A 15,010-nucleotide genomic window follows, 5' to 3' on the forward strand; every position below is an offset into this window, starting at 1 on the left:
CAGATTATGAAACGACAGCTACATGCTTCAAAAGGGATTCTGAGCTCGCACTCATGAAGAAACATTAGCGGGCCACAGAGCTAACGCAGGGCTCAGCTCCGGCTTTCTCACAAAGGTGCTTCGCTCCTGGATCGCCATGGTAACTTGCTCTGGAGCAGGTCACACTCAGATCCAACATTCAAAAAGCCAATTAACTCTCTCCCGCATCACTTATCCTCTAGGATCCTGTGGACTTATTTCAATAACCTTTGTTGCAAAAACTTCATTTACAAAGCCCGATATGAACAGACACCGCTATGCAATAAATGAGACAAGTAATAAAAAGAAGCACGGGTGGGTTGGAGGGGGGGGGACTATTGAATTTAGAGACAATAAGAAGGGCTGTTCACAGGACAACAGTGTTTGGAGAGCGGCAGAGCCATTCCCCTCTCCATAATGATTTATTATATCATTTTTATATACAATATATTGAAGCAGCAGATTGCAGCCATATTCCATCACTGCAGCCACGGAAGATGAAGTGGACTCGGCGAATAGAAAATCTTTTCACAGTCTCGATGTGAAGACGCTTTACAGTATCAGTAAGAAGGTGCTGTATGTCCACTGTGTCCTAATGATAGGGCACTGATACCGCTCTAACACTTCACCTTCAGTCATCCCCTCCAGCCTCAGGAGGAGCGTTACTTTTAGCTTTCACGCTGTTTTTGTGTCGTTCATACGGTCCGTGTAATAGCTTTGTAAATAATTACATATTAGAAGTGAATTTATTTAATGTATTTCCAAATTATGCAGTAAATTCGGAGAATATTTCTCATCATCTTCACAATAACCTCAGCCTTATTTTCCTAGTTTTTTGCCCAAAATGACTATCGATTGTGTCCAAATTTGAGATCTACACACAACGTACTGTACGTGAATACCTGCAGCCCACACACACACACACACACACACACACACACACACACACACACACAGGGCCCATAATTATTCATAACTCACAGTGAAGCTTTTTTTTTCTTGCCTTTGGTCTGGTGTTTCATATTGAAAATACAACTTTGTTTATACAGAACATTTCCAAACAGTGCTTTACAATATATATATATATATATTTATTAAAAAAAAAGCAGAAAATCTTTGAAAGAAGACTACAAGGCAGAAACTGAACCGAAGCAAGAAGACGATAGTAATTAAAGCCCCTAACACCTTAGTTTTACGTCTCAAATATTTGCCTGTAAAATTAAATATTCATGAACAAATAAGCAGCGATGTTAAAGTTTGGAAAAGCGCATTCAAAAACTCAGTGGAGCTGCTACATCAGGACTGTGTGGGGGCCGGCAAACGATCCTTTATCCTGACTGGTGCACGGACGTACGTGACATCACCATTTTCTGACCTAGCGACGCCCACTTCACACGCCTGAGAGTCACAGACACAAAGCAGCTCAGATGGAAAACTCTTTTTTTTTTAACAAAAACTGCTCCAACTTTGACAGAAAATCATTGTGAGTTCATGTCGGACCACATTGCTCATCGTAAGAAGATGATTAAGAAGCTAGAAGAGACCAAAACCAACCCTGTGATGCTTTCTGACTTCCCTGCCATGAAATGACTCATAAATATAAGGTTTCATTTTTAAAAAAGGTAATTTCCTCAAACAGCTGGGCACTAGTTTTCCACAAACATTGCTCAAACAGGAGAAAACAATGCCCGGGGACTACTTTGAGCGGTGGATTAATACACACCTGTCTAATTCATACTGCTACAAATAGGGGGCAGTCTATCACCGGAGTAACCGCTAACTGCTGCTTACTTTAGCCGCCGTAAGCTAAGTGAGCCGTGCTGCTAGCGGTTCGGAATGGGAGCTCGGGGACCAAGGGAGTGCTAGCTAGTGTTTACAGGAGCTTCTGGCTAGTTTTAGTTAACTATAAATACATATTGCCCCTTTAAGTCACGCTCAGGATCTCGAAATGTAACCAGGTGCCATAAAGATCCTTAAATGTCATTAATAAAACATTAAATCACTTCTCAACCCGACTGGAAGCGAAGGTAAAGCTAAAACTGGTGCGACGTGGTCAGAGCGAGCTGTTATCCGACTCCATAACTGTGCTTATCCAGGACTGACATCACTGGTTTTGTGTCGGCTACATTAAAGTATCTATGTGAGGCGGGACTCAGATTGCGCTGCCATCAAACTGCCACATTGCTGTGAGGAAAACTTAATTATTGCCTAGACCCGATCATGATAATTAACTGATGATATTCAGGCAGCTAATTAATTCCAAAATGAAGCGAAGTTAGTACTCGTAAGAAATCTCGAGAAGGTGTATCATGGAGAGAGTGTGTGTGTGTGTGTAGTGTGTGCGATACATGCCATCCTGTCTTTGCCATTGCCTGCCTGCAGTGGTGAGGTTAGTTTTTAGATATCATCTCTCTCCCTCTCTCTGCCGCTAGAATCTGAAACTGAATATAACATTTTATCATCCGCAGCATAAACCTGATAAGCCCTGTCCCTGCCTCTGTGCCAGTCTCCTCACTGCCATCATTACTCACTGTGGCTCTGACATCGAGTTAGCACACAGCTCAGGGCATGCTGCACCGTTCATGATGTGCCCTCATTCCACCCACCCATTATATCAACAGTGTGAGGGGGGAAAATGCAAAGCTCCTGTTGAACAAGCGCTGAATTTAGAATAGCGCTCTCACCGCGGCTGCTTATTCAGATCGCCTTGCTGATGATTACCTGTCATTACTTCAGAAATTGCCGCAAATACGGGAAATTGACAGGGATGTGGTGTGTACACACAGGCACGCCGACGTTTGCGCACACACATCCTGAGAGCTTTGTCGCAACCTGTGATGCAAACACACTCTTTATGTACTTAATGTTAGAAAAAGGCGCTTTTCTAAAAATGCCGCAAGTCACCTGCAGCAGCCGTTCAAAGATCATTTAAAGACTACCAATTTTTTTTTTATGTCTGTTGTTATTTAGCAGCAGTCGGCTGATTATCTTCATTTGTGTTTCATTTAATTTTCACTTCGGTTTCATTTTCTTCGCCTCGTCTCGCGGCGCAGCGGTTTGACCTGGTTAATCGGCGCTGACACAAATTACCACACAGTTGCACAACTCAAGACTGGTAAACTAGGCGAAGGACAACAGGACCTTGAATAAATTGCAAAATGCACTGCGTGACAGTAGACTAATCATGCGCACAGGTAAGGTCTGTGTTAAAGCCAAAAAAAGCTCTTTGCTACTTTGAGTTATTGCATGCAGCTTACAAGAACTAGAAGGTGAGAAAAACTGAAGTAGCATGCAGTCTTACAGATGTGTGCTGCTGCTGGGGGCCGTCAGTTTAGTGGAAGACAGCGGGGAAATTTAGACAAGATTAACTTTATTAAAGTCATTTCTTTCTTGTTCGAGAGTTAGGTGAGAAGACTGGTACTGCTTTCACATGTGTGTGCTAAAAATGAAGCTACTGCCAGCAGCTGGTTAGCTTAGCTTAGCAAATAGACTACTTTTTTCAAGAAAGTGAAGGTTATGAGCTATAGCTATAGCTCAGTTTCATGTTTTATAGTATTTTATTTTTAACGCGTCATGTTAGCTTGAAGCAAGCAGTTTAACCTTTGCGTTAAAATCATTAAAATATATTGTCTGTGACATGAATGTGTAGCAGTAGCATGAAACCTCAGCAAAGTGGCTTCATAATGTCCGCTACGACACAGCAACATTTAGCTAACGTTTGGTAACATTAACTAACGTAACCTTCCTGCCTATAGAAGAGCCATAAAGTCAATTAACTAATAAATTAAACTGTCGTTAGCCACCCTAAGCTACTGGTCATACCACCAAGAATTTATTACGTATCCTTTCAAAAGTCTCAAAGTCTCACTTTAACTAGGTAAGATGAATAGGACAAATCATAATGCACTGTTAAAAATAAAAAAGAGTTGATTTTTATTTGGAGGGAAATACATGTGAGATTGAGAAGGATATTACAATTAAAAAGAAGATTAATTAAAAAAATGAGACACTGAGATATTATCACTCATATTCTCTCCAGCTTATCCCGAGCCTCTATCTTTATTTCCCGTACAGACACACACACACTCACACACATTTATACACACCCTGTAATGTGCGCTTAAGTCTAGAGTTGCTGTTCAGTATCTTTTCCTGTCTGGGTGTTTTACAGCTTTTCATGCAGATTGATGCTCTCTATCCCAAGAGGTTTGGAACCTGGACCGACTATGCCAAGAAATACTGCAACGCTCATTACAGGTGAGTCTGCAACCCACACACACACACACACACACTCACACACACTCACACGCAAGCGAGGATACAACACTGTGCAAATATATTCCCTTATATTTTCCAATTGTTCTGCTACATGTGGTGTGTTTTAATGCTAGAGTGAGGAGACCGTTAGCTTAGCCTAGCAGAAAGACTGCAAGCAATCGGAAACCGCTAACCTGGCTTAAAAATTTAGCTACTTGCATCACTAAAAAACTCAAAGTCTGCTATTGCACAGGGACCACTAACTGTAATTACCACTCGCTTAGCCTAGCATAAAAACTGGAAGCAGTTGGACATAGCTAGCATGGCTAAAAATCAATTTAAAGTCATTGCTAAAGTTCATTAATACCTCACAGTCCGGTATTATCACATTTGTCTGTGACATATTTACTACTTGTTTGACGAGACGATAACTCTAATTATGTTGCGGGAGCCAGGAGACTGCTAGCTTAGCCTAGCATAGGACTGGAAGCAGGTGGAAACAGCTAGCCTGGCTAAAAAGAAACAACTCACAACTTGTTATTTTAGACTTCAGTTTCAGTACAGTTTAATCAAACATATAACATGTTATTTAGTAGCTGGATTTTTTTTTCCATTTGGACAGAACCAGGCTAGTTGTTTTCTGACAAAGCCTGGCTGGCAAAGTCTTATGCTAAGCTAAGCTAATCGTCTCCTTGCTCCAGCTTCATATTCATCAGAAAGACATGAGAGTGGTATCAATCTTCTCATCTAACTCCCAGCATGAACATGAGAATGTCAAACTGTTCTTTAAAATGTAATACCTCAGTTTGATCCGCTCATATTTATATTCTTTCGAATCTTAGCGCGGTGGACTTAACAGACGTTCGGTGTCTCTCACCCACCATTTAATTTCCACTCTTTTCATGTGTCTGCTGGGATAAGGTGGGCTGTACCTGAGTCTGTAGTTGCGGTGCTGCTGAGTTGAGGGTTTGTTGTCAGAGCCAGACCACAACTGAAGCCAAGCGTTAAATGCCAACTGGCTGCCAGTTGCCAGTGACGATCAGTTACATGTGTGAACAAACACATCAAATGCATTGTTTTGGATGTCCATCAAAGTCAGCGGCTCGGTCGGGGATGGGCCTGGCGCCATTAATGATAACACTTTGTATATAATAGCACTTAGTGTGGCTGGGGAATGCCTTTCTGAGCCACACACACACTGATGCTGTCATTCATAGAGTGCGGCACATGGCAATGTCATGTGTACAAAGTCTTGGTGATAGAGAAGATATTGTGGGCGATGGAAGCAGCCCAGGAGAAGGAAAAGCAGCCACACAGCTGGTTAATCGCTGGTTCAAATCCCACTACCAGGTTATTTTAGAAAGAGGGAATCAGTTTCCCTTCCTTCAGCATTTGCAAGTTTAAATACCGAAGTGTGAAACAGCAAATTTTTGGCAGTGCCTTATTAAGTTTGTCCACACTTCCAGCCAATATGGCAGATAACCAGCCTTTGTGTGGAGGGCCAGATCTGTTCTAAAAAAAATCCATTTGGCTGATGAATTGTGAAAGTTGCCTGCGAGTTTTGGGATAAACCTGCTGCTGTGGCCATTAGACAAAATAGTTTCCTGTTCTGAAAAGTGCCCTTAAGCAAAAAACTGATCCTCCGACTGCTCCAGCAGAGCTGCTCAGCGGTAAACGATGGAGGGCTGTTGTAGCGCCGGGCAGCTCCCAGGTGGAAATGTTTAAATGTGTTTAACTATTCCTTCAGGGCATTTCTGTAAATAAGTATGTTTTCTCAGTGAGTTTCTCCTCGGTAGAAGTCAGTATAAAGTGCATCAGCGACCACAGCTTCACTTCTCACTCGCTCTCTCATAGGTACTTCGGGCCTCGCAGGCAGTGGGACTGTCGCGGGGCATCTAACCTGGACGAGCTGCACCAGCGGCTGAGCCAGATCATGATCCGTCGTCTCAAGGCTGAAGTGCTCACTCAGCTGCCTCCCAAAGTCCGTCAGCGTATTCCCTTCGACCTGCCGAAGGAGGCTGCAAAGGTTGGACACACAGTAGATAACAACATGTTCGGTTTGAGACAAAGAACAGCAGCGAATCCTCACGTCTGAGAAGCAGGAACAAGCAACTGTGGTTGAAAAATGACTCAAACTATTAGTTCATCATCAAAATAGTTCCCGAATAAATGACTAATCGTTTCAGCGCTCACGTTTTCACACACGCACAAATCCCAAAAATAATTACGTCTAAACATCCAGTCGAGTGTCACATCTCGTTTAATGGAGATGCGGCAGATTCACGCTGTTAAGTAAAATTAAATTCTGTTATCCCCCGTGACAAACATGTGTCACTTCACAGGGAGTAATCCAGTGAAATACAGACTCTCTTCTGCTCGTAACCATTTGATATTTTTGTCCGCTGTTGTCATTAACTTTCGTCTCGAGCAATTTTTGAGAATCGATAAATGGTTGGAGTCATTCATCAAAGCAAAGATGCCAAACAGTGGGCCTCATGCAAGAACCGCTCAGATGAACGGATCCATTTCTCGGTGACTCATGTGATTTTTTTTTTTTTTTTTTTTTGTCAGGATTTCTCTTAGGTGCGACCGCAATTCACAAGTGGCCCGGACATGTTTTTCTCCCTCTCTGTCTGTCTGCCGTTCTCCACAGTGAGAAAAACACTTGCTGATGAATCATGATGCCTCATTTTGAATGAATTTGAATAAGATGGCGAACGGAAAAGTAAAACATCTGTTCACCGAATCATCATCGTCCTGCAGTGGTGGGAAAAGTCCTCAGTTCTTTAACTGCAACAGTGTTGAAATACGAAAGTTGATAAATAGCCTCCAGTGATGTCAATCAGTGGCTAAGTTGCATTATGGGTAATGCAGGCGCCAGGTTTTAAGACAATATCTCTGGTTCTGCTGTGCCGATTCTGATCATGTCTGTTATAAATTGTCCATAATGAGTCCAACAGGGTATTGTGTTCTGCCTACATTACCCACAATGCAATTTAGCCCATCACTGACATCACCAGAGGCAATTTATCATATTACATGCAGCTTCCTCTGGAGCCACAAAAGGCTTCATACTACATCTAACGCGTATGCAGTCGTACTCGCCATGACCTGTAAACACACTTTAATGTGTAAAATAGGTGGAGTCGCCCTTTAAGTAGAGTATATGTTTAAATATACTTCACCACTGTCATAATGGATTGCAAATTACACAGCTCTGTTGTTCGGTTAGTTATCTCACTCCAACAGTTACCTCAGGGACTTAATGCAACTCTCCGTCAGCAGGAACATGAGAGATCTAGCAGTGTAACATATTTTATAATCATCTGTTGTCCATTTCCACGACTGTCGCCTCGCATCTAAGTCACGGACCTCTTTGCCTTTAATTTTAAACGACGTTAATTAGCGTTTAACTTCTTGTTTAAGTATTCTGTCTGTATTTCTGTTACAGGCTGGAACAGCGTGGCGCCGCTCTGATGACACTCGCTGGCAGAGGCTTTAATATTTTCTAACTGTTTCCACTACTGACGCAGCTAAATGTGTTATGTTTCCGTCTGCTGAGTTCTGACAGCAGATTTTAAAGCTCGGCGGCGAAGTCGAATCTTTCATTTTACTCTCGGGGTAACATTTTTATTTGTATTAAAACTAGCACACAAACAGAGCAGAACAGATAGCGACATGTTTTGCAGTTAAGAGGGGGGCTTTTTGAGTGTGACTAGGAACACTCGTAGCAAACCTCACAGATAAAGTGAGAGAGATTGAGATTTTTCTCTTTTTCCAGCCTTGCAAAAATAAGGATTTGCTGTTTTTATCAAACAAAATTGAGTTTAAAAACTGCCTACTGCTACTCTAAGACTGCATAACTCTCCTTCAGCCTGAGCGGAGATACACTGAAGTGTGTGTGTGTGTGTGCTCCGTCATAAAGAGGATACCAGGGTGTTTGTAGAGTAAATGTCATGTTTCGTGTGTAGGTGTTTGCATCTCTTTTAGTATCCCCAAAGTAAGTTATGGTTGCGGTTTTCTGCCTCCCACGCCACACTGGATGCATGTGAACGTGCATGTGAATGCTAATGTCGCGTTGACCCGGCCTGTGCGCCCGCCAGTGTGTGCTACTCTCTGCGTCAGGTCACCGGTGTCAAGGCTGCGAGGGGTTTGTTGCAGCAGCACACACTGAGAAGCGTCCGCAATGAAGCTTTTGTTAGATTTTGCATCATATCAGCAGTAATGAAAAAACTCGAGGAGCTCTTTTGGTGCTAATTACACACCGAGCCGCCGTCCCGAGAATGAGACAACAATAAGGAAGTTGCTCCGAAAAGTGATGATGCAGGGGTTCCCCCCCCCCCCAATCTCCCTAAATGTTAAGGGATGCTTTAATTGGGGGCTAAATATGGTCAGTGTTTCCACATTGTGGTGCCAATTAGGACACGGAGCGTACTGTACAGTGGGAAAAGTTCATGTCATGTTTTATAGTTGTTCTCGCGGTGCTCTTCTTATCTCAAGTTGGGCTGAAACAGCAGCTTTGATGCGTAATATCCTCAGAGGAATGAGCTCGGAGATCATTTGTCTTTTGCTGAAAACAAAAAGCACCGCTGTAGCAGTTCGCCTTTTTTACAGTTCCTTTTTTTTTTTGTTTTGTCCATGAGATGAATGCGCAAATGCTTTCTGCAGGTATTTGTCCACCGAGAAGAATAGATAGACGTTTCATCCCTCCCAGCTAAATGGACTGGTTTTTAAGAGGCGTGAAGTGGCCAGTCATCCAAAGCGGCGACGGCGGCCATTGTGCTCCCAACAAGCAGGGAAATATGAACAATATAAAACATAAAAGACTGGGTGGACATTATTTTCCCTCTAAACAGACTGTCTTTTCAAGCATGGTTCTGCTAACCGACAATATATATGTACACCAGGACCACTCACCAGTTCAGCCTCGTTCATCCTATCTCATTTTCTCCCTAATGATGGCTTTTATCTTCCACAGCCAGACACTTTTTATGCCCCTCCTGCCCTTTACGTTTTCAGCCGTGGCCTTTTGTCAGTGTTAGTCTAGTGAATATCATCAAGGGTGGAGGGTTTAGCCACTCGGGTTCTATTTTTTTTCCAGGAGATTATGAAGAAATGCTCGACTGTAACGTTTTTTAATTAGAAATAAACACTGAGAGACTGACGAAAAAGTGTGTTTATGCAGGTGAGCGGCGAGGGAAACATCTGAGAGGGAACATAAAGGAAACGCAGCTTTGTGCTCCTGCAATACGATACTATTCATCCATTCAGCCGTCCTTGACTTTGACAGGGTTTGCATCCGCTGAAATGCTAATTATTTCACTAAATGGTGCAAAGCTTTCATGTTTCACCAAAATCTTCCCATACAGTGCACAAAATGCAGTCGTGGAAGTTGCCTGCCGAAGAAGCCTCCATTATATGCGTCTGCGCTCGCATTAATAAGGCCTGTCTCCAGTTTCTCACTGTTTTCCGCTCCCCTCCGACCCCCCTCGCTCACACATCATTATGTGTATGTATGTGCTTAATCACGCGCGGAGCACCTCTTCCTTCAGCTCGCCATATGGTTCACAGTTTTGCATCGTTTGATATGCAGCGCTTTAAGAAAGTGTTCGTCCCTGTAGAATTTTTCCCCGCATTTTATGGTGTTGCAGCCTGAATTCAGACAGACTGAATTGAGAGTTGTTAAGAAAAGGCACAAAATAACCTCTGAGTTGGGGTTCAGCACTGTTCTGAGGCGCTGTAATCATAGGCGCGCTAGAGTTATTTTGGGTAGGATCTGAATATTTGACTATTTGTATCCATATTAATGCGTATCGCAGTGGTGAGGTTGTTTGGGGGGCAGAGGGGAGAAAATAAAAAGAGCACCAGTTGTATGCGGTGTGGCGCCAGCGCGCAGAAAGTTGTGATTAGATGGCACTGCACCGTGTTTTGTCCACTGAAGGGGCACCCGAGAGGGCACTTCATCATGTTTTATCTACCATTGGGGCATCCAAGAGGGCACTTTTGCTGCCTTTTTTCAAACATGGGGGCACCTGGGGGGCCTAGACCTATCATTTATGAAGTGCTTCTGAGGAGACGTCACAATATCAAGATATGTTGTGTATCGCAACAGCCTGCCAGAAAATACTGCGATACAATGTTAAGGCCGTATTAACCAGCCTGCAAAATAGCTATACAGTAATTAAATATTATTGCCTTTAATTAAACAGGAAGACATGTTTTGCTGCACTGTGGTGTCCACTTCAGCGACAACGGAGAAATGTCTGACTGAGTCCCTTACGAGTCATGCTCAGCCCCACCACCCCCGTCCTCAGCTTTGAGTTTCAAGAAGCTCCAGAGCCCTAAAAATGGTATTCGGGACAGCCCTGCACTGTAAAATGTAAAAGTTGACTTCACTTTTACCTCAAGTGGACTATTCAATTTAAGTTGTACAAGCTAAAAAGTTTTAACAACTCTACTTCACTCAGTTTCTACGATTTTTTTAAAGTCAGATTTCAACAGATTTGTTGCATTGTACTGCAAACTATTGGGCAAACTGTGCTGCTCATATTTTCACACGAGCCCTGTTTTTATGATAAACAGGGCTAACCTACATGTGGACAACAAATGCACGGCCTCTCTGGGCGTCTTGTTTGTGAGCAGGAGGTAGCATATGCTGCTCTTCGCCGGCAGCCTCTCCCACTGCGATCCTCTCCGCTCTCCTCTCCCGCCTTAAATACTTCTCGCCAATCACCTTGAGAGCACGCGAGGCGTCTTTGATTTATTGTACCAGCCCGGCTGCTTCTCCATCTTCGACCCCGGCTTGTCACAAGGCGGCTATAATTGGGAGATGCTCATGACCCACCTAACACAGCAGCCCAGTCGGAGGGGGGTGGCTTCCTGGGGAATTCTCCATCTTTCTCTCGTTTTTTTTTTTCTCCCTCTTTCTTTCTTTCTCTTCCAGGGAAAGTAGGACACCCAGCAGCACCATTAATTGTTTTGCCCTTTATATCTCAAAAACAGTAGAGAACAAGATAGAGAGCGAGGGTGGATGAAGAAATAAAGGACGTGGCCTCACTGTCTTTGCACTCTCCTTGCTTGCAGGAGGCCTCCGCCAGCTTCGCCGAGTGGGAGAGACTGATGAAGGGGATGGGGTCGGGGGTCGTCGCCACGGACAACCCCTTCACTCAAGTCATGAGCCTGGTCACACGGATGTACAAGCAAACAGCTATTGCCAAGGTAACAGGAGACCAAGTGGAGTACATCTTTATTATTATACAATGGATAAGGCTGTTGATATTCTACATTTTTATGAATTTTATAAAGATTCCTATGGGCCTATATAGTCCATTGTAGTCCAGAAATACAGCTACATTGTTTAGCAGTAACACACTGTAATTTATTTAGAAAAAAGTCCACAAACACCGTCATGCTGCCGTGAATAACCATGAGAGCACCAAGTGTGTATTTATCCGCAGCTGAATATAGTCCCCGAGAAATGCAGCAATTCCTCTTGTTTAGGTTTTTCTGCAAATTATGTTGCCTTTTTTAAAAAATATAAAGCTATGTTTGTAATATTTTTTAAAGATCTTCAGCAGGAACCTCAGGGAAATCAGAAGTATTGACAGGCGGGCTAACACATTGCTAGTTTTGGTCTTTTAGTGGACTTTAGTTGACGCCAGCCTTATCCTCTGAAACATTTAATACCTAGATACTAAAAGTGATATTTCTCCTTAGAGCATTGTTACTTTAAGTACTCAGACCTCTTTTGTCTGTAAGTCCACCATAAGCTGCTTTCACAGCTGGCCCTGCTCTCAGTTTTGTCTTCTCAAACGAGCAGGAAAAATCTGAACTTTTCACCAGCTTAGAAAAAAAACTGCCTTGCTTTTAGTTCGACCTCCGTGTACTATCAGTATAATGGGAGAGCAGTCCTTGTGTCTTTTGTGTCTGAAAACTGAAAGCAGTCTTGTTTAAAATAGATGTATTGGCTGTGCTATTGAGCAGTTATAAGACTGGATTTAATTAAAGGTACAATATGTGAGAATTATATTTTAAAACATTCAAAGTTAACTAAAATTATCAGGAGAATGTGGAGAATTAAATGATGACGTTATGTCAGAGACATCTTTGTATCGAGTTGCAGAGATATCAACTGAGGTTAGCATGCTAGCTATATGATGATATTGCAACTTTAAAGAAATAGTATTGGAGATATGCTAATTTGTTGTCTTGCAGAGTTAGATGAGAGGATTGACACCACTATGTGTCATGGTTTGGGTTTTTGCTTTAGTTTAGTTTTATTGTGTAGGTTATATCCTTGTGAGTCATGTTTTTCTTTCCACTTCCTGTCTTTGTATGTTTCCCGCCCTTTTTCTGTGTACACGTGTTTCGTTAGTTAATTAGTTCCAGTGTTTTTCCTCATTCTCTGTTGGTTTCTCTGTTCTCTTGTCCTCTTTTTGTTCTTGCCTGTGCTCCCAGTGCTTTACTGGTTAGTACTTTAGTTTCTGCATGTACTTCATTAGGTCTCGGATTTGCCCCTGACTGCTTCTTATGTTTTTTGTTGCCTGCCAGTTAAAGCTCCCTTTTTGTTTTTCTAGCTGCCTGCCTTGGTGATTTGCATTTGGGCCATTTTCTTATTTCACATATCACCATCATGTCTATTTACTTAATATGCAGCTCAAGCCAGCAGTTGGTTCGCTTAGATTAGCATAAAGACTGGAAACGGGAGAAACAGGTAGTCCAGCTGTGTCCAAATATAACAAAACCCACAGACTCAATGTTCTCATCTATCGGTTGACAAGAAGTGTTGAACTATTACACTTTGAACATCATGTTCTTATTAATGTTATTTCAATGTTACTACTTTTTGTAACTAAAACTGTGTTTTTTTAAGAAGAAGTTTGAGATATAAACGTTTATCTTTTAACGTTTTAGTCGCAGCTGTCCTGTAGCTTTACATAACCACACATACTGTGAGAAAGCAGACACCATCACATCATTACTGCCATATTGCCATAGATGGAAGGAAATGTGCCCTGCGGGTTAAACTTCCAAAGGTGTTTAACCTCTGAGAGTCGTCTGAAAGCTGATAGTTAAAACATCAAACTACATATATCATCCAGAGCAGGTTAAATAGCTTAAACACTGGCTAAAGAATGTCATGTTTCAGGAAATGGTGAATTGATGGTACAGCATCATGTTCAGAGCGCTTGGCCGACCACTCAGTGAGATCTCATGGGAAAGCATCGCCATGGTAACAGAGCCTAATGGTCGCCGGTGAAAGCACTTAGACAAAGTAGGGAGTTATAACTGAGGTATTATTTAGTTGCGTCCAGCCTGGCATGATTACACCTTATCTCAAAGTTACACACCGCACTAAAATAGCATCTCTGTGATGTTGTTGCTATGGAAACTCGGTCGGCTCTCAGTTTGAAGTGACGTTTCTTTTTAATGAGAGAGAAATAAGCAATATGGGAAGGTGGCTGGATGCATACAGTGTGAGGAAGGTTGGGGTCAAAGCAACTGGTGCCGAGAATTTAACAAGCATTTACGTTTTCTCTTCCTGCGGAAACATTTTTTCAATCTCTGATCAGCTCCCAGCCTCACTAATCTTAGTGCCATGCAAGTAAGCAGCATCTCATATACTTGTAGTGTAGTAAACATTTCCACAAAATATAGTATCCCTCTCCAATCATCTGCCATGTTCGAGGGCTGGCATTCCTCTCAATTAGCCCGACGCCCTCAGCCATGAGGAGCGTAGCCCCGAGGTTAACGAAGACCGGAGATAACCACCGAATGCAATCATCGACACGCTACTCGCTCAGCCTGCCTCCAAGCTTGGATCTTTTCTGCGCTTGGCGTTGTTTGCTGATTGGATTTCTGCTCAGTTTAGCCTAACACTGGACCTCCTTTCATTACAAAGCCCCCCCCTCGCCCACTCACCCACCTCAAAGCCGATACTGCCGGCCCAGTCTCATTTCCTCTCCTATTGGTTTTCAGAGTCAGACACACTTTCTCTACTTCAGGAAGAAAAAAAAAAGCGCGTTCTTTCTTCTTTTTTTGGATCATCGGGAGGGGTGCAATGGTGTGATAGATTCACACATCTATGTCACTCTGACGAGCATCACGGCCCCTGCCTGCCTGCCAGTCCGCCTGGCGACGGAGCTGCCAAACGCCTTTGGGGTATTTTTATTGCTTTACCCGCCAAGCATCTGCTCCCAATTACCCAGAGAGGACAGCTCTGATGCTGGACTTTAAAGCAAGCTAACAGGCCGCTTCAGACAGCCGAGAAGTTTGTGCACTAATTAAACTCAGTGGAAGGAAGCCGGCGAAGCCAAGCCGTCAGTAATGAGGACCCCCCAGATCAGAACAGGGTCGGCAGGCCTGGCGGAGAGATTCATTATCAGGCGCATCGGCTAATTATCAGCAAGGCAAAGCAGAGGTTCTCCCACCAGAGCAGGTGTGATGGCTGCAGAGGTTGTCATGTTGCAGGAGGTGTGGAGATTATAGGGGTGGGATTCACACCGCGGAGAACGGCCTGTCTCCAAAACCGTCTAGTAAGGGCTCTGTTTGACTCAAATCTAACTTCAGTATTTCTCACTAGTTGGTGCTATTCTTGGCTGCTTTTTGGCCTGGGGCTCTGAAATGAGCCAAGCCCGGATGCTCAATGACACGCTTGTACAGCACATCCACTCCAGCTTCGCTGAAGGTAGCAGGAACGGCCACAGCCATCACAGTGTGATCGCTGGGCAGCAGC

At 43.2% G+C, this 15,010-nt stretch overlaps 1 protein-coding gene across 6 annotated transcripts in view; it reads left to right on the plus strand.

The window, feature by feature from the left end:
* Nucleotides 1-15,010, plus strand: part of zranb3 (zinc finger, RAN-binding domain containing 3) — a 125,725-nt gene that overhangs the window by 62,433 nt on the left and 48,282 nt on the right. For all 6 annotated transcript variants that reach the window (XM_084347157.1, XM_084347158.1, XM_084347156.1 and 3 more), the window contains 3 exons: nt 4,190-4,275; nt 6,130-6,301; nt 11,359-11,493. In XM_084347157.1, coding sequence (XP_084203283.1) covers nt 4,190-4,275; nt 6,130-6,301; nt 11,359-11,493 — 393 coding nt within the window. The remainder of the gene's footprint in view (nt 1-4,189; nt 4,276-6,129; nt 6,302-11,358; nt 11,494-15,010) is intronic.

This window comes from Pagrus pagrus (genome assembly GCF_965226575.1).
Source record: "Pagrus pagrus genome assembly, chromosome: 24".
NCBI lineage: Eukaryota > Metazoa > Chordata > Actinopteri > Spariformes > Sparidae > Pagrus > Pagrus pagrus.